Here is a 20,515-nt window from a genome sequence, read left to right as displayed (position 1 = left end):
AATGGGGCAGTGGGATTAGTTTGGGATTGATACAGGGCTATGGGGAGAGAATGGGGCAGTGGGATTAGTTTGGGATTGATACAGGGCTATGGGGAGAGAATGGGGCAGTGGGATTAGTTTGGGAATTGATACAGGGCTATGGGGAGAGAGCGGGGCAGTGGCATTAGTTTGGGGATTGATACAGGGCTATGGGGAGAGATTGGGGCAGTGGGATTAGTTTGGGATTGATACAGGGCTATGGGGAGATAGACCGGGGCAGTGGGATTAATTTGGGGATTGATACAGGGCTATGGGGAGAGAGTGGGGCAGTGGGATTAGTTTGGGGATTGATACAGGGCTATGGGGAGAGAGCGGAGCAGTGGGATTAGTTTGGGGATTGATACAGGGTCATGGGGAGAGAGTGGGGCAGTGGGATTAGTTTGGGATTGATACAGGGCTATGGGGAGGGAGTGGGACAGTGGGATTAGTTTGGGATTGATACAGGGCTATGGGCAGAGAGCAGGGCAGTGGATTAATTCTAGACTAGATAACAGCCAGTTGAGATATGAAGGGCTGAATAGCCTCTTCCTCTGCTGTAAACACCATAGTTGTAAGTTTGTGTTGTGAAAGATTTAACAAGGTCCTTTCTGTTCCCTCTGCTGGGATTCCTGATAACTATCTATGCCTGAAATAGCAAATTATTCCATTTTCACTGCACTATCTCCCCTCTATGTGAAGATTGCAAACCCATTGAAATGAACTCCTAATATGATTAAATTTCTGTTTTAGCCTCAACATTAACCAAACAAGACAAACGTTCAGTCCTTCGTAAGGTGTAACATCTTTCAGAGGAGCCCTACTGTGCATCAAGATGAATAGCGCTCGGATTTTTGTAGAGAGCACATTAGCGATAATCAAACCAGATGCTGTTGACAAAGAGATAGAAATTGAGGAGATCATCCTTCAATCTGGGTTCACCATAGTCCAGGTATAGGGGTATAATAAATATATAAACTTTCATTTATATAGCTTCTGTCAGGGCTTCAGGAACTCCCAAAGCACTTTACAGCCAATGAACTACTTTTGAAATAAGATATTGACTGACATTAATGAAGATACTGGACATTGGACAATGCAGAAAACCTCTAGTTCTGACCCTCTGACAGTGCAGCACTCCACCAGTACTGATCCTGCAACAGTGCAGCACTCCCCCAGTACTGACCCTCCAACAGTACAACACTGCCTCAGTACTGATCATCCAACAGTGCAGCACTCCCTCAGTACTGACCCTCCAACAGTGCAACACTACCTCAGTACTGATCATCCAACAGTGCAGCACTCCCTCAAGTTCCTGCAGTGGAACCGAAACCCACAACCCTCTAGCTCAGGTTGAAATGGTACCCCCTAACGCTGGTATGTGAAAGGAGCGAGCTACCAACTAATGTTTAGTTTAAAAATAAAATTCACACTTTTTTCATTGGCTCATCCAACCTTCTCCATTCGTCAGTTGATGTGGCTGTCCGATGCTCAGTTGACACCAGGGAAAGGTTTATTTTAAACTATCACGCCTGCTTGAACTCTTAGCTTTACAGACCTGTAATGGCGACAAAATTTGTTGAGAGCAGTTGACTGGTTTATATTCCTTCGATCTGCTTGATCTATAGGTCAGAATGAGAGTTGGGGGAGTTCTGGTGTGTATGTGTTATGGATATGTTTTGTTAGTCATGCTCCAGAAGATGGTAATTTCAATGGCCGTCTGTAAAACAGGCTCCCAACTCTGTATCACCCATTTCTCGCTGCTACTCCAGACCAGTTTCACCCCCTCCCTCTGCCATGTCCCCCTCCGATATCTGAGTTTGTTACAGGTACAAAAAAGATCTTATATTTTTTAAAAGAGAAGGAAACACCAAAGTAGAAACTGAACAACAAACTGAAATGAATGAACAATCCCCAACCATGCACCAATTGAACTCTGACTGACCTTGGAGCAGTGTTCACTTAACCGCACTTTGAATCTGTGGCTTTAAGTGAACACAGTTTCACCTCAGCAGTATAATAATGTGCATTGGTGTGGTAGATATGGAGGGGGTGTACATACATGAGCACCGCCCTTGATTTACTGCACGCAGTGCCTCTGGTGATTTTATTGAACTAAGACAGCTTTCTTACCCAGAAAAGGAAAATGGTCTTGAGTCCAGAGCAGTCCAGTGAGTTCTACGCCACACACAGTGGGAAGATGTTCTACCCCAGCCTGATGGCCCATCTCTGCTCTGGCCCATTGGTTGCTATGATGCTCACCAGACAGTCTGCAATTAAACAATGGAACGACCTGCTGGGCCCTTCAGATACTGAAAAGGCAAAGGAGACACATCCCAAAAGGTGAGTGACCTCGGAAGGAGTAGGGTAGATAGAGAGGGGGTGTTCAGCCGGGACAGTATTTGGAAAGGGTGGGGTAGATACAGAGGGATGTACACAGCCCAGGGACAGTATTTGGAAGAGGTGGGTAGATACAGAGGGATGTATACAGCCCAGGGACAGTATTTGGAAGGAGTGGGTAGATACATAGGGGTGTACACAGCCCAGGGACGGTATTTGGAAGAGGTGGGTAGATACATAGGGGTGTACACAGCCCAGGGACAGTATTTGGAAGAAGTGGGTAGATACATAGGGGTGTACACAGCCCAGGGACAGTATTTGGAAGAAGTGGGTAGATACATATGGGTGTACACAGCCCAGGGACAGTATTTGGAAGAAGTGGGTAGATACATAGGGGTGTACACAGCCCAGGGACAGTATTTGGAAGAGGTGGGGTAGATACATAGGGATGTACACAGCCCAGTGACAGTATTTGGAAGAGGTGGGTAGATACATAGGGGTGTACACAGCCCAGGGACAGTATTTGGAAGAAGTGGGTAGATACATAGGGGTGTACACAGCCCAGGGACAGTATTTGGAAGAAGTGGGTAGATACATATGGGTGTACACAGCCCAGGGACAGTATTTGGAAGAAGTGGGTAGATACATAGGGGTGTACACAGCCCAGGGACAGTATTTGGAAGAGGTGGGGTAGATACATAGGGATGTACACAGCCCAGGGACAGTATTTGGAAGGGGTGGGTAGATACATAGGGGTGTACAAGGTGGGACCTTATTTGGAAGGGTCAATTTGAGATGCAGAACCATGTGTCAGTGCCTCCTCAGTCCTATGGGTTACAGTCTCAGATATTCAATATGTAGAAGGAGCTGATTACTGTCATCAATCGGATTCTAATAATATCTATTGCTTCTAGTTTAAGGGCAATATATGGAACAGATAAAATTAAGAATGCATTACATGGTAGCGACTGCTTTAACACGGCAGAGAGGGAGATTAACTTTATGTTCCCAAATGGTGAGTTTCTTGAGAGAAAAAATAAATGATTTATATGTTAATAATTGTAGATGGCAGGGTGATAGTGGAGATAAAGTCATTGTTCACTCCATACCCTCTCATTGTAAAAGCTGCTGAGTCCAGGCTGATACAAAAAATGACCAATTGTACTGAAGGAGCTGTATGTGTGTGAATGATGGGAAGGGGAGGCGATCGTGGGGCCAGCCCACTCCTCACCTGAAGTAGGCCATCATGGTCAGCTGCACCTCGATTGGAGAGAGGGGAAGTTGGGGGGGGGTTTAAACTAGATTGGCAGGGGGATGGGAACCTGAGAGGATATTCAGAGTGCAGAGGAGAAAAGCTGGCAATGGGAAGGAGTGAAGTATCAATTGATAATCAGAGTTGTATCGAGGTAGATAGGATACTTGGAGAGTTTGATAGAATTAGAGTAGGTAACAGTAAGTCATTAAATGGGGTAGATTAAGCAGGAAAGTAAAAAATCCTAAATCAGGACTAATGTGCATGTATGTGAATGCACGGAGTGTGATTAGTAAGATTGGTGAACTGCAGGCACAGGTTGGCAAATGGAATTCTGATATTATTGCTGTAACAGACCTGGCTCAAAGAAGGGCAGGACTGGGTGTTAAGTATTCCTGGGTACAAGGTGTTTAGGAGAGAAAGGAAAGGAAGAAAAGGTGGGGGCAGTGGCAGTATTGATTAAAGATGGCATCTGGAGAGAGAGGATGTTCCAGAGAGGTCAAGGACAGAATCTCTCTGGCCAGAGGTGAGGAATGGGAAAGGTGCAATAACATTGATTGGTATAGTATATAGATCACCAGCTAGTGAAAGCGATGTGGAGAAATAAATTTGCAAAGAAATTACAGAGAGGTGCAAGAATTATCGAGTAATCTTAATTATCCAAATATAGACTGGGATAGGAATAGTAAAAAAGGACAAGAGGGGTGAGAGCAATTGAAATGTTGCTGCCACTGCTCTGGTTAAGCTCAGCTAGCTGAGTGTCAAACCAGGGGTTGAACCATTGGGGATCATTTGAATTCTGCATGTTGGTGTGAAATGGGCTATATCAGATTGGCTATCCATGATAATTGATATATCTGCTCTCTCTACACCCCACCCTCTAAATGCCTGCTAAAGGCCCTAGCCATTCTACCAGGAGAGATAACACAAAATAGGATTGAATTTCCTGCAATTGAGAGGGCTAAGGGGCGGATTTGATCAAAGTTTTCAAGGTATTAAGGGGAACACTTAGGGTACAGGGAGAGAAACTATTTCTGCTAGTGGAACTCTAGTTCTAGGGCAAGAGTCTAAAAATTGGAGGCAGACCTTTCAGGAGTGAAGTAAGGAGACACTTCTTCACACAAAGGGTGCTGGAAGTTTGGAACTTTGAGCTGCAAACAGCAATCGTTGCAGGATCAATTCTTACTTTTGAATCTGAGATTGGTAGATTTTTGTTAGCCAAAGGTATTAAAGGATATGGGGCAAAGGCAGGTATACAGACTTGGATAAGCCATGATCCTATTGAATGGCGGGATAGGCTCAAGGGGCTGAATGGCCTGCTCCTGCTCTGATGTTCCTTTGCCCTCCAATTATAGACTATTATAAGTCCTGGCACACTGCACCCTGCCCACTCTATACCAATCCACTGTACACCGCAATCACTATACCCCACGTGTTATTCCAAGCCCAAACCAGTTGGTGAAGAATGAAACTAGACAGTAATACTTTTATTGATAATAAGTTTATTCTCAGAATGCAGCATTTATTAGGTCTGCTTCCTACCTACCAACCCAGTGTCCCAGCGGTCTCCCTTTGTAAGTACCCTATGTACTTAATTAAACAATAACCTTTACCCATGTTAACAATATAATTAGCATACCATCAGCACCCCATCCAGCCTGGTGGGGACAGTTTTGCCCACTAGCTGGTATAACGCTGCACCTATTTTTGAAAAGATGATTAAATGTCATAAATGCTAATGTTTTCCAAACACCCACAGTTACCATTGAGCCATTTCCAGCTGACCAAGCTGCAGAAGATTACCTCAGCAAGTTTGTAAACCCCACACTGCTGATTGGGCTCACTGAAATGTGCAAGCAGAAACCTGCCAAGCCAACTGTAAGTAGCTGTCTGGGGGAGTAATGGAGTGGGTGTGGCGATGGGGTGTAGGGAACAGAAGAAATAGGAGCAGGAGTAGACCATACGACCTTATGAGCCTGCTCCACCATTCAACATGATTATAGCTGATGCTGGGCTCCAGCTCCACTCTGCCGCCCACTCCCCTTATCCCTTAATTCCCTGAGAGACCAAGGGCAGAATTTTACATCTCCCCGTCAGCGGGTTTGTAAAATTTCTTGGGTGACACAGAGGGGAGCCAGAAAAGTGACCCAGCTCAGCCCTCCCATCATCGGCCTCCTTTCACCATCAGGCATCCCCACCACCACCCCTACACAAGGTCCACCCCCACCACCCCCACTCCGGGTGCTCACCCCCTCCCCCAGCAACTCCTCCCCCTCCCCGCCCAGAGATCCCCCACAATTACCTGATCCTGGACTCCCGGGAGTTAAACTCTGGGCTCTGCTAGAAATCCCAGTCTTGCCCACTGCAGCTTCTGGCCACACTGGGACTGGAGAGCTGCCGGCCAGTCAGATTGTCCAGCAGCTCACTGAGGAGGGACTTCCTCCCAAGGGAGGGCCGAAAATTCCATCTCCAACCAATTAACACGTTGCGGTGAATTAAATGGCTGCAGGGCAGTCGGTATCGGCAGCGACGCATTCTCCCCAACTCCTCAGGTGGGAGGCAAGGGAATCTGAAAAATCCTGGCCCCAAAATCTGTCTGTCCCGGCCTTAAATGTATTCAGTGATGGAGCTTCCACAACCCTCTGGGGTAGATAATTCCAAAGATTCACAAACCCTTTGAGTGAAGAAATTTCTCCTCATCTCAGTCCTAAATGATTTGTCTCTTATCCTGAGACCGTGTCCCTGTGTTAACAACCTCTCAGTGTCCACCCTGTCAAACCTCTTCAGAATCTTGTGTGTTTGTGAGACCACCTCTCATTCTTCCAAACTCCAGAGGTCTTAGACCCAATATACTAAGCAGGGTGGCCACAATGATGCTTGTTAAATGCTTGCCTAAATGGAGGGTGATGAATGCCTTTGTTTTATTGAATGATAAAATGATGCAGCACAGAAGGAGGCCATTTGGCCCATTGCTCCTGTTGTCGAGCTGTAGCTGTCCAATTAGTCTCACTCCCTGCTCCAACCCCACAGACCTGTAAATGTTTCCCTTCAACAAGTTATCCAGTTCCCCCTTTTGAAAGTTCCTATCGACTCCGCTTCCGCCACCCCTTTCACGCAGTGAATTCCAGATCACTGTGTAAAAAGAGAGCTCCACAGTCTTCAAAAAGGAGAAATAAAGGCTTGCCTTTATAAAGCGCCTTGCACAACCATAGGGTGTGCCAAAGTGCTTCGCCGCCAATGAAGTACCTTTTGAAGTGTTGTCATTGGTGCAATAATGACCAGATAATCAGTTTTTCATGATGTTGATTGAAGGTTAAATATTGTCCAGGACACCTGGAAAACCCACCCCCCCCCCCCACCCTGCTCTTCTTCGCAATAGTGCCATGGGATCTTTAACATCTGCATGAAGAACAGACAGGGCCTCAGGATAATGTCTCATCTGACAGCTAAAGACATAAGAATCTTTAAAAATTTATTTGTTCACGGGATGTGGGCATCGCTGGCTAGGCCAGCGTTTATTGCCCTTCCCTAATTGCCCTCGAGAAGGGCTGACATTCCATGAATGAATAAATATATTAAAAAAAATCTTGAGTTCTCATGTCATTCTAGCAACAAGAGTAGACCTTTCAGCCCCTCGAGGCTGCTCTACCATTCAATAAGATCACGGCGGATCTGATTGTGGCCTTAAGTCCACTTTCCTGCCTGCCCATCATAACCCTTGACTCCCTTGTAGATCAAAAATGTCCAACTCAGCTTTGAATATATTCAGTGATCCAGCCTCCACTGCTCTCTGGGGGAGAGAATTCCAAACACTAATGACCCCCTGAGAGAAAAAAATCCTCCTCATCTCGGTGTAAAGTGGGAGACTCCTGATTCTGAAACTGTGCCCCCTAGTTCTAGATTCCCCCATGAGGGGAAACATCCTCTCAGCATCCACCCTGTCAAGCTCCACCTCAGCACCGCTCAGGCTCGACCAATGTGCTCAAATCTCTGACGTGGGACTTGATCCCACAATTTTCTGAGAATTCCACTCAGGTGAAGCCTGGAGGCTTTCTGTGTTTTCTATCAGCAGGCAGAGAGACGAAGGCACACGTCCCCACCCTCACCCTGCTCCGATAACTGTTCTCCTCATGCTGAGGCCTAGTTCCGTAGGTGCCTACAACACTCTGCCACTTCGTCCAAGGGGCCTGTCTTCATGGCTAGTGAACCCAGACCATGAGGGCCGACAAGCTACCCAGCTGTGGAGGACTTCACAACTGAGCCTCATCCCACCCTGACTTCACACGCAGACTCTCCACCAGAGTCCGAGATGGTGACTGGGGGCAGAAACCTAGACTGATTTTCCTCAGATTTCACAGGAACTTTGAAGAGGCAGTCGGTCATGTGCCTGAAAAGAACTAATTTTCAGGGCTGTGGAGAAAAAGCTGGGCTATGGGACTTAATTGGACAGCACTCTAAAAGAGCCAGTACAGGCGTGATGGGCTGAATGGCTGGAAGATTCTATGATTCTACTCCAAGATGGAATTGAGGCTAGTTAAAGCTGAAATAAGAGAATTCAGCTGGGACCATTGGATTGATGCCCCGCTCTGCAGTGCTTAGACTCCTCGGCCATGATAACGCAAGGTACCCCGGTGGAGGGAGGGGGCTTTAGAGGACTAACTGGTTTTCTCTCTGTTGTAGATCTGGCTGGCAGACTGGCTTCTGGCACACAATCCCAATAGCCCCGCTGTTAATGAGGGCAAAGTGAAGGAACCCGCTGAATGCACCTTCTGACCCTGCAAATGCAGACTCTCGGTGGGGCCCGCTACTGATTGGAGCATGTGGTGGGTTGGTTTGTTTCCAGCTGAGACATTTCCAGTTGCTCAAAGTTATTTTTGCTATTAAATTTCTGCTGTCAGTTGACACACGCTTGGTTGAATTATTCACACCACAGTGATAATGGCATAGCCATTCCCATGAGATTTCCTGGGGTACACACGGAAATCAAGAGCTTGAATTTATATAGCGCCTCCTTAGGCCTCCGGGTATCGCAAAGCACTTCAAGGCCAATGAGGTACTTTTGAAGGGAAACAAGGCCTGCAACCTGTGCACCTCAGGGTCCCACACATGACCATGACCAGGGGAGCACTGCACTGTTGGAGGTGTTGCCTTTGAAGAAAGGCCCTGTCTGCCCTCTGAGCTGGCCCTAGAAGATCACATGGCCACTATTTCAAACAAGAGCAAGACATTTCTCCCACGCTTGCTGGCCAGAATCATTAAAACCTTGCTGTGCAGATTGGCTGCTGTATTTCATATATTATAATGGTGACTGCATTTCACAAGTACTTCTTTGGCTCTGACGTGTTACCTGATGTCCTGAAGTTGTGAAAGATTCTATATAAACTGAAGTTTCCAGTTGTCAGAAGCATGAACTCGTTTCTCCCTCCTCGACAGGATTTGCAGACCACTCGAACTGGGTTCTTCCTGGGTGTCACCGGCAAGGTCAGCACTTGTTGCCCATCCCTAATTGCCCTTGAACTGAGGGCTTTGCTATCACATTTCAGAGATCGGTTAAGAGTCAACCACATTCCTGTGGGTTTGGAATTGCATGTAGGTCAGACCGGGTAAGGGCCTTCCATAAAAGGCATTAGTGAACAGATGGGTTTCTACAACAATCACCATTACTGAACTAGCTTTATATTCTGGATTTATTAATTTAATTTAAACTTAACAACTGCTGTGGTGGGATTTGAACTCATGTCCCCAGACCATTAGTCTGGGCCTCGGAAGTACTTGTCCAATGACATTTGCACCACCATCTCCCTAGTAACAACATGTTGGACCTGGTAACTTTATAAATACACATCCATGTGTTCATACTAATTTAAAGTATATAAGAAATTGACAACTGATTCAGTCTTTAATTTCATACAGATTGCATATAAACCGTGTTCAGTACCTTTTTGTTTATCCAATGGAATGAATTATTCCCAAACCTTATCACCCCCATGGGTTGATTTGAGATACCTCATCTAAATTCAGTTGAAATGATAGATTTAAAATCTATTAACCATTTCACTGGATTCCATAGGATATAAAGCATAGAAACAGGCCATTCAGCCGAAACATGCCAGTGTTTGTGCCCCCATTTGCTCTCCTAGCCTCCTCTTAAATGCATCTACACTATTGACTTCAACCACTCCCTGAGGCAGTGAGTTCCGCATTCTCTGCGTCCATCCTCTCCGCATTCTCACCACTCTCTGGGTGAAGCCTTTTTTTTTCATTAAAAAGATTGTAAGGTGGGCCAGAAATGTACTACTTCAATCATCATACACCACCTGGGTTTGCCAACTGCTACAGCTGGCACCAGGGTAACGACAGGAGTGGGCTGAATGGACTCCTCCTGTGATGTATCATAGTAAGCTATCTACCAAATTTCTCCGAGAGTGTATTAGACCCAAGGTTGTGCTAGTTTTCATTTCCAAGCTTATCGATAACGCTAAAGTGAGACACAGTCCCAGGATTGAGCGAGTGTTTCTGTGAGATGAGATTGAACAGATTAGTAATTTACTAATTTACGCTGTGCCCTGCACTGCGCTTGGTCTGAGGTGCACAAGTTTCTTACATTTTTTGATTTGATCCATTTAGGCCGCTATATTGCCTCAATAGATGACTGTACCATAAACAAATCTGAAACATGCCCGCACTGTCAACTCACTTAAGCAGAAGCAGTTTGGCAGTGCAATTAATGATGCGAATGTCTGGTAGCATGGCAGGGCCTCACAGCCAACCCAGATATACATACCCGTAAACCTGACAAAGGGACTGGAGAGCCATCCTTAACAAGCATGAATATACCAACAAAATGCACACCATTTTTATCCATTGGACCTGTCGTTCAGCATGACCAGAGAGCCTTGCTGGAAAGGAAGCTAAAAACACACTTGTTAGACTTGAGAAAGAGTAACAAGCTGCCGGGTGATATATATGATAGGATTAGTCCTCTTGGCTCACTGTGCCATATATGTACGGCCTGTCCAAGACACACAATAGTGATGTCCCTTTACACTCTGTCTTATCTATGACTGGTTCTGCACAAACTGAATTGGCCAAATGGTTGGTTGAGTTGTTACAATCAGTTATGAGCAAGTATTCCACGTACACGGTGAAGGATTCCTCCACATTTGTGAAGACCACACAGGACTTACATATCAATAGCAGTGCTGTGTCTATGTGCTCACTTGACATTGCTAAGCTATTCACCAATGTACCATTCAAGAAAGCCAGATATTTGCACTGCAGCACTATATCGTGGTGATCTAGAATTGTCACCATTGTGTGAATAATATTCATCGAGCTTATGAACTCAGCAATTCGTGCAAGTGAGTTCAGTTTTAACGACACCATATATGCCCAAATAGATGGTGTTGCTGTGGGATCCCCTCTAGGCCCAGCTCTTGCAAACATCTTTGTTGGTTTCCACGAGAAACTCATTTTCGATGGAGTGACACCTTACCTCCTCCCCCTTGCATATTTTCGATCTGTAGATGATGCATTTGCTATATTTGAATCTGCAGCTGCATGTAAGAATTTCCTTACGCACCTCAATGGGCTCCATCCTGTGCTTAAATTCACCTTTGAAATGGACCAGTCAAATAAGCTCCCTGGCCTTGACATGCTAGCTGAGAAATCTGCCAATGGTTTCTCTACTACTGTCTATGTAAGCCTATATTCACTGGTCAGTATATGCATTGGGATTCCTACAGTTCCATGTGCTATAAGATTGGCCTTATCGGCAGCCTTGTAAATAGGACCTGAAACGTTCGCTCACCGCAAAAGCTTGATGTTGAAGTAGGGCGCATCAAAGCCATCCTGCAAGATAATGGCTACTCTGATCAGATCATTGCTTGCTGTATATCACATAAACTCATGAATGGGCCTAGGCCACCACTTTCAGTCCAAAAAGTGCCCAGTCTACCTCAGATTACCCTGGAAGGTCAAGGTATCTCAAAAATTTGAGCAACAGGTGAAGCTAGCTGTTTCACGCTGCCACTATGCAGTAGCAACATGAGTGGTGTTCGCCATTAATGGGATGCTGCCGTCAAGCCAAAAAGACGTTCTGCCTATCATTCAAATGAGTAATGTGGCGTATGAATTTCAGTGCCGGTCTGATGCTAGGTATGTAAGCCGTATTTCCCATAGCCTAGCAGATCACATCAAACAGCATGTCCCTTTGGCTGTTCGCAACAGGCAAAGTACTGAACATACCCAATTAGCCCATGTTCGCAAAACTCAAAATGTAGTGTCCAACAATAGATGTGATTCTGCGATTGGACAAGATTTACTAAACAATCCTGATTGTTCTAAGAATTACACCGGCAGCCAATTTAAGATTATCAGTTGGGCTCACAGCGTGGCTAACTTATGCATACAAGAAACTACATATATTAATACACAGGACCCTGTCCTTTGCGGACAGAAAGAAGATGTACACACATTGTGCCTTTATCAACTAAACAAAATAAGAAACAGCCGTTCCCTGGTTCATTCCCCAGGGCAATGTCTTGACCAATCAGAGTTAACCTGCCTGGTTTGAATTTAAACAACGCTTGCAGTTAACTGTCAGTTATCAGTTAACTGGTGCACTCTCCATGGCAACGCCTCTATCAAAAAGAGTCCACTTGCCACAAGTTTGTGGATAACACAAAAATAGGTGAGGTTGACACACAGAGTCTACAGAGGGATATAGACAAGGTAAGTGAGTGGGTAAAAACTTGGCAACTGGAATATAATGTGGGAAAATGTGAGCTTATGCACTTTGGCAGGGAGAATAGAGGAGCTGAATATTATTTAAATGGAGAAAGCTGCAGCACAGAGGGATTTGGGGATCCTCATGCATGAATCCTAAAAAGCTAACATACAAGTTCAGCAGGTAATAGGGAAGGAAGATGGAATATTGGCCTTTATTTCAAAGGGAATGGAGTATAAAAATAGGGAAGTCTTGCTAAAACTATACAAGGCACTAGTTAGACCACACCGAGAATACTGTGAATAGTTTTGGTCCCCTTATCTAAGGAAAGATATACTGGCATTGGAGGCAGCCCAGAGAAGGTTTTCTATGTTGTTCCCCGGTATGGGGGGATTTTCTTATGCGGAGACGTTGAGTAGGTTGGGCCTGTACTCATTGGAGTTTAGAAGAATGAGAGGTGACCTTATCGAAACATATAAGATTCTTCAGGGGCTTGACAGGGTAGATGCTGAGAGGTGGTTTCCCCTTGTGGGAGGGTCTAGGACCAGAGGATATAATCTCAGAGTAAGGGGTCACCCATTTAAGACAGAGATGAGGAGGAATTTCTTCTCTCAGAGGGTAGTGAATCTGTGGAATTCTTTACCGCAGAGGGCTGTAGAGGCTGGGTTGTTAAGTATATTCAAGGCTGAGATCGACAGATTTTAACCAGTAAGGGAATCAAGGGTTATGGGGAAAAGGCAGGAAAATGGAGTTGAGGATTATCAGATCAGCCATGATCTCATTGAATGGTGGAGCAGACTCGATGGGCTGAATGGCCTATTCCTGCTCCTACATCTTATGGTCATAATGTCAGTCAGCACTCTCTTCTCATGCAGTTTGATTTGTTGTTCTCTTTAAATTTGGTATTCTTGCAAATTGTCCTGATCGGTGCAGACATAAAGCATTGACAAGGTCTTTTTTCAGCAAAAAGATATTGATTAAGAATATAGGTTTGGTGATTATAATGACCAAGGGGTAATGGAAAGCTGATTGTACAAAATCAATTCAATCACCAAGTCAGCGTGTGTCTGACATGTGCTGACACCCGGGGAGCCAAACGGAAGACTGCGCATGCGTTCACCTCGTCTGTGCGCACGCGCTGTTTAAGGAAAAGATGGACGTGGTGACAGCACGCATGCGCATGATTGCCAGGGCGGGGCTTAAACTAATACAGGCATGCGCAGAAAGAGGTGACCACACACTTCGCAGACACAATGGCCCCACTCACTCCCACTGGTACGCATGCGCATCAACGACAGACGAGGGAACATCTCTGCCCGCATACACGGAGGGCATTGTCGGCAGTGCGCATGCGTCCACGATTCGCCCCGCCTCCCCGGTCAACGGCGCGCATGCGCTTTTGTTAACGGTCGGTTGCCGGGGACGCGGAGCTGAGGAGACCGGAGAGACTGTCACTCAGGCTGGGGCCGGAAGGTGGGTATGTGGGGGAATAGTCAGGCTTCTTATTGGGACCACTAGACAGGGGACCTCCTGTTGGCCAATCAGAGATAAAGGCTCGTTACCTCTGACCCCCAGGGCACTCAGCCCATTGGTCACTCACTGGTCACTCTACACCCCCTCACTGGTCACTCACTGGTCACTCTACACCCTCACTGCTCACTCTACACCCCCTCACTGGTCACTCTACACCCTCACTGGTCACTCACTGGTCACTCTACACCCCCTCACTGGTCACTCTACACCCCCTCACAGGTCACTCACTGGTCATTCTACACCCCCTCATTGGTCACTCACTGGTCACTCTACACCCCCTCACAGGTCACTCTACACCCCCTCACAGGTCACTCACTGGTCATTCTACACCCCCTCACTGGTCACTCACTGGTCATTCTACACCCCCTCACAGGTCACTCACTGGTCACTCTACACCCCTTCACTGGTCACTCACTGGTCACTCTACACCCCCCTCACAGGTCACTCACTGGTCACTCTACACCCCCTCACAGGTCACTCACTGGTCACTCACTGGTCACTCTACACCCCCCCACAGGTCACTCACTGGTCACTCTACACCCTCACTGAATACTCAGTGGTCACTCTACACCCTCACTGGTTACTCATTGGTCACTCTACACCCCCTCACTGGTCACTCACTGGTCACTCTACACCCTCACTGGTCACTCTGGTCACTCTACACCCCCTCACAGGTCACTCATTGGTCACTCTACACCCTCACTGGTCACTCTGCACCCCCTTACTGCTCACTCTACACCCTCACTGGTCACTCTACACCCCCTCACAGGTCACTCACTGGACACTCTACACCCCCTCACAGGTCACTCACTGGACACTCTATACCTCACTGGTCACTCACTGGACACTCTACACCCCCTCACAGGTCACTCACTGGACACTCTACACCCTCACTGGTCACTCACTGGACACTCTTCACCCCCTCACTGGACACTCTATACCCCCTCACAGGTCACTCACTGGTCACTCTACACCCTCACTGGTCACTCACTGGACACTCTTCACCCCCTCACTGGACACTCTTCACCCCCTCACTGGACACTCTACACCCCCTCACAGGTCACTCTACACCACCTCACTGGTCACTCACTGGACACTCTACACCCCCTCACTGGTCACTCTACACCCCCTCACTGGTCACTCACTGGACACTCTACACCCTCACTGGACACTACACCCTCTCACTGGTTACTCACTGAACACTCTACACCCCCTCACTGGTCACTCTATACCCCTTCACTGGTCACACACTGGACACTACACCCCTTCACTGGTCACTCACTGGACACTCTACACCCCCTCACTGGTCACTCACTGGATACTCTACACCCCCTCACTGGTCACTCACTGGACACTCTACACCCCCTCACTGGTCACTCACTGGTCAATCTACACCCCCTCACTGGTCACTCACTGAACACTCTACACCCCCTCACTGGTCACTCACTGGACACTCTACACCCCCTCACTGGTCACTCTATACCTCCTCACTGGTCACTCACTGGACACTACACCCCCTCACTGGTTACTCTACATCCCCTCACTGGTCACTCACTGGACACTCTACACCCCCTCACTGGTCACTCACTGAACACTCTACACCCCCTCACTGGTCACTCTATACCCCTTCACTGGTCATGCACTGGACACTACACCCCTTCACTGGTCACTCACTGGACACTCTACACCCCCTCACTGGTCACTCACTGGATACTCTACACCCCCTCACTGGTCACTCACTGGACACTCTACACACCCTCACTGGTCACTCTACACCTCCTCACTGGTCACTCACTGGACACTACACCCCCTCACTGGTTACTCTACACCCTCTCACTGGTTACTCACTGAACACTCTACACCCCCTCACTGGTCAAAAGATCATAAGATGTAGGAGCAGGAGTAGGCTATTCAGCCCATCGAGTCTGCTCTGCTATTCAATGAGATCGTGGCTGATCTGATAATCCTCAATTCCACTTTCCTGCCTTTTCCCCATAACCATTTATTCACTGACTAGTTAAAATTCTGTCTATCTCAGCCTTGAATATACTTAACAACCCAGCCTCTACAGCCCTCTGCGGTAAAGAATTCCACAGATTCACTACCCTCTGAGAGAAGAAATTCCTCCTCATCTCTGTCTCAAATGGGTGACCCCTTACTCTGAGATTATGCCCTCTGGTCCTAGACTCTTCCACAAGGGGAAACCACCTCTCAGCATCTATCCTGTCAAGCCCCCGAAGAATCTTATATGTTTCAATAAGGTCACCTCTCATTCTTCTAAACTCCAATGAGTACAGGCCCAACCTACTCAACCTCTCCTCATAAGAAAATCCCCCCATACCTGGGAACAACCTAGTGAACCTTCTCTGGGCTGCCTCCAATGCCAGTATATCTTTCCTCAGATAAGGGGACCAAAACTATTCACAGTATTCTCGGTGTGGTCCAACTAGTGCCTTGTATAGTTTTAGCAAGACTTTCCTATTTTTATATTCCATTCCCTTTGAAATAAAGGCCAACATTCCATTTTCCTTCTCTATTACCTGCTGAACTTGTATGTTAGCTTTTTGTGATTCATGCATGAGGACCCCCAAATCCCTCTGTGCTGCTGCTTTCTGCAGTCTTTCTCCATTTAAATAATATTCAGCTCCTCTATTCTTCCTGCCAAAGTGCAGAACCTCACATTTTCCCACATGTATTCCATCTGTCAAGTTTTTTTCCCACTCACTTCACCTGTCTATATCCCTCTGTAGACACTTTGTGTCAACCTCACCACCTATTTTGTGTCATCTGCAAACTTGGCAATAGTGCATTTACTTCCCTCATCCAAGTCATTAATATATATTGTAGATAATTGTGGTCCCAGCACTGATCCCTATGACACTCCACTAGTTACAGGTTGCCATTCTGTCTGTCATCTATTAGTTAGCCAGTCCTCTATCCATGCTAATATACTACCCCCAACACCATGGGCTCTTTTCTTATGAAGTAGTCTTATGTGTGGTACCTTACTGGACGCCTTTTGCAAATCCAAATATATTACGTCTACTGGTTCCACTTTATCTATCCTGCTTGTTACCTTCTCAAAGAATTCTAATAAATTTGTCAGGCATGATTTCCCCTTCATGAAGCCATGCTACTCTGCTTGATTAGATTATGTATTTCTAAATGCTCTGCTATTACATCCTTTATAATAGACTCCAGCATTTTCCATTGAAGAATGTCAAGTTAACTGGCCTATAGTTACCTGTTTTTTCTCTCCCTCCATTTTTGAATAAGGGTGTTACTTTGGCAGTTTTCCAATCCTTTGGGACTTTTCCAGAATCCAAGGATTCTTGGAAGATTACTACCAGTGCATCCACTATCTCTATAACTACTTCCTTTAATATCCTAGGATGTAACCCATCAGGTCCAGGGGACTTACCGGCCTTTGGCCCCATTAGTTTCCCGAGTACTTTTTCTCTAGTAATAGTTATTGTATTTATTATCTCCCCCAATGTGCCCCATGATTATTTAGTATTGGAATGCTATTAGTGTCTTTTACTGTGAAGACTGATGCAAAGTATTTATTCAACTCCTCTGCTATTTCCTGTATTCCCAGCCTCATTCTCTAAGGGGCCTCTGTTCACTTTGGCCTCTGTCTTCCTTTTTATATATTTAAAGAAGCTCTTACTGTCCCTTTTTATATCACTTGCTAGTTTACCCTCAAAGTTTATTTTCTCCCTCTTTATATTTTTGGTCATCTTTTGTTGGTTTTTAAAACTTTCCCAATCCTCTGGCTGACCACTAATCTTTGTCACATTGTATGTTTATACTTTCAATTTGATACTATCCTTAACTTCCTTGGTTAACTATGGTTGGTTTATCCCCTTCCTAGAACCCTCCTTCCTCGCTGGGATGTATCTTTGTTGTGAGTCATGAACTATTTTCTTAAACGTCTGCCATTGTTCATCAACTGTCTTTGCTGCTCAACTCCTTTCCCAGTTTCCCAGAGCCAACTTTGCCCCCAGGCCTTTGTAATTACCCTTATGTAAGTTTAGCACAGATGTTTCTGACCCAAGTTTCTCACTCTCAAACTGAATGCTAAATTCTACCATGTTATGGTCACTGTTTCCAAGGGGATCCTTTACTCTGAGATCATTTATTAAATCTGCCTCATTACACATTACCAGATCTGAAATAGCCTGATCTCTGGTTGGATCCACAACATTTGTTCTAGGAAACTGTCCTGAATACACTTCTTGCTTGTGTCTACCTCTGCCAATTTGATTTTCTCAAAATACATGAAGGTTAAAGTCACCCATGATTAATGTACTATCTTTTTTACATGCCCTCATTATTACATTTCTTTACTGGTCCCCCACTGGACACACTGCACTCCCCCACTGCTCACTCTGCACCCCCTCACTGGTCACTCACTCTACACACACGTGTTGGACACTCTCCATCCACTCAATGGATGCTCCACACCCCCTCACTGGTCACTCTACATGCCCTCATTGGCCACTCACTGGACACACTATACCCACTCACTGGGCACCCTACACTCCCTCACTGGTCATTATACACTTCTTAACTGGTAACGCACTGGACGTTCTACACTCCTCCACTGGTCACTCTACACAACCTCACTGGACACTCTATGCCCACTCATTGGGCACTCTGCACTCCCTCACTGGTCGCTCTACACTTCTTAATTGGTCACTCACTGGGCACTCCACAACCCCCCCTCACTGGTCAGTCACTGGATACTAAACAATCCCTCACTGGTCACTCACTAAACACATTACACTGTCTAACTGGTCACTCTACACCTCCCCTCACTGGTCATTCACTGGACAGTTGCCACCGCATCACTGGCCACTCAGCAATTCCTCACTGGTCACTCGCTGGATACTTTAGACCCCCTCACTGGTCACTCGCTGGATACTTTAGACCCCCTCACTGGTCACTCACTGGACAATCTACAGCCCATCACTGGACACTCTATACCCCCTCACTGGATCCTCTGCACCCACTGAATGGACACACTACACTCCCTCACTGGACACTCTATACCCACTCACTGGACACTCTATACTTCCTAAGTGGACACTCACTGGGCACTCTATATTTCCTAACTGGACACACTACACCCCCTCACTGGTCACTCACTGGACACTACACCCACTCACTGGTCACTCTGTATCCCCTCACTAGTCACTCGCTGGTTACTCTACACACCCTCACTGGTCACTCACTCTACACACCCGTGTTGGATGCTCTACATCCACTCATTGGACACTCTACGTCCCTCACTGGTCACTACACCCCCTCACTGGTCACTCACTGGTCACTACACCCCCTCACTGGTCACTCGCTGGACACTACACCCTCTCACTGGTCACGCTACACCCCCTCACTGGTCACTCGCTGGTTACTCTACATACCCTCACTGGTCACTCACTCTACACACCCGTGTTGGACACTCTACATCCACTCATTGGACACTCTACATCCCTCAATGGTCACTCTACACCTCCTCACTGAACACTCTGCACCCCCTCACTGGTCACTCTACATACCCTCACTGGTCACACTAAAATCCCTCACTGGTCACTCACTGGACATTACACTCCCTCACTGGTCACTCGCTGGTTATTCTACACACCCTCACTGGTCACTCACTCTACACACCCGTGCTGGACACTCTACATCCACTCATTGGACACTCTATGCCCTTCACTGGTCACTCACTGGACACTCTACACCTCCTCACTGAACACTCTACACCTCCTCACTGGTCACTCAATGGACACTCCACACCCCCTCATTGGTCACCCTACACTCCCTCACTGGTCATTCCCTGGACACACTAAACTCCTTCTAGTCACCCTACACCCCCTCACTGGTCATTCCCTGGACACTCTGCAGTCCCTCACTGGACACTCACTGGACACACTAAACTCCCTCACTGCTCACCCTACACTCCCTCACTGATCATTCCCTGGACACTCTGCAGTCCCTCGCTGGACACTCTAAACTCCCTCACTGATCACTCACTGGACTCTACACTCCCTCACTGGACACTCACTGGACACACTAAACTCCCTCACTGGTCACGCTGCACTCCCTCACTGGACAGCTTACAGTCACTCACCTGACAGTCTACAGCCCCTCACTGGTCACTCAATGGACATTCTACATATCCTCACTGGTCACTCTATAGTCCCTCACTGGTCACTGTACAACCCCTTACTGGTCACTCACTGGACACTACACCCTCCTCACTGGTCACTCTACACCCCTTTACTGGTCATTCACTGGACACTACGCTCCCTCACTGGTCACTCGCTGGTTATTCTACACACCCTCACTGGTCACTCACTCTACACACCCGTGCTGGACACTCTACATCCACTCATTGGACACTTTACGCCCCTCACTGGTCACTCACTGGACACTCTACACCCCCTCACTGGTCACTCTACATCTCCTCACTCGTCGCTCAATGGACGCCCAACAACCCCTCAGTGGTCACTCACTGGTCACTCTACATACCCTCACCGGTCACACTACAATCCCTCACTGGTCACTGTACACTCCCTCACTGGTCACTCCCTGGACACGCTAAACTCCCTCACTGGTCACTCTACACCCCCTCACTGGTC

At 46.9% G+C, this 20,515-nt stretch overlaps 2 protein-coding genes across 2 annotated transcripts in view; both read left to right on the top strand.

The window, feature by feature from the left end:
* Positions 1-589: 589 nt before the first annotated feature.
* On the top strand, positions 590-8,503 carry LOC121291985 (nucleoside diphosphate kinase homolog 5-like). The gene is made up of 5 exons (XM_041213697.1): positions 590-967; positions 2,153-2,358; positions 3,270-3,370; positions 5,367-5,485; positions 8,288-8,503. The coding sequence occupies exons 1-5, from the start codon at positions 851-853 to the stop codon at positions 8,378-8,380; spliced, it is 636 nt and encodes a 211-aa protein (XP_041069631.1). The 5' UTR covers positions 590-850; the 3' UTR covers positions 8,381-8,503.
* Positions 8,504-13,730: 5,227 nt separating this feature from the next.
* Positions 13,731-20,515, top strand: part of LOC121291981 (uncharacterized WD repeat-containing protein all2124-like) — a 40,003-nt gene continuing 33,218 nt past the window's right edge. Inside the window, exon 1 of the mRNA XM_041213692.1 lies at positions 13,731-13,808. The gene's annotated coding sequence lies outside the window, so the exon portion shown is untranslated. The remainder of the gene's footprint in view (positions 13,809-20,515) is intronic.

Source organism: Carcharodon carcharias, chromosome 19 (assembly GCF_017639515.1).
Source record: "Carcharodon carcharias isolate sCarCar2 chromosome 19, sCarCar2.pri, whole genome shotgun sequence".
In the NCBI taxonomy this organism is placed as follows: domain Eukaryota; kingdom Metazoa; phylum Chordata; class Chondrichthyes; order Lamniformes; family Lamnidae; genus Carcharodon; species Carcharodon carcharias.
Note: the sequence above shows the minus strand (reverse complement) of the source record. Positions and strands in the feature narration are given on the sequence as shown.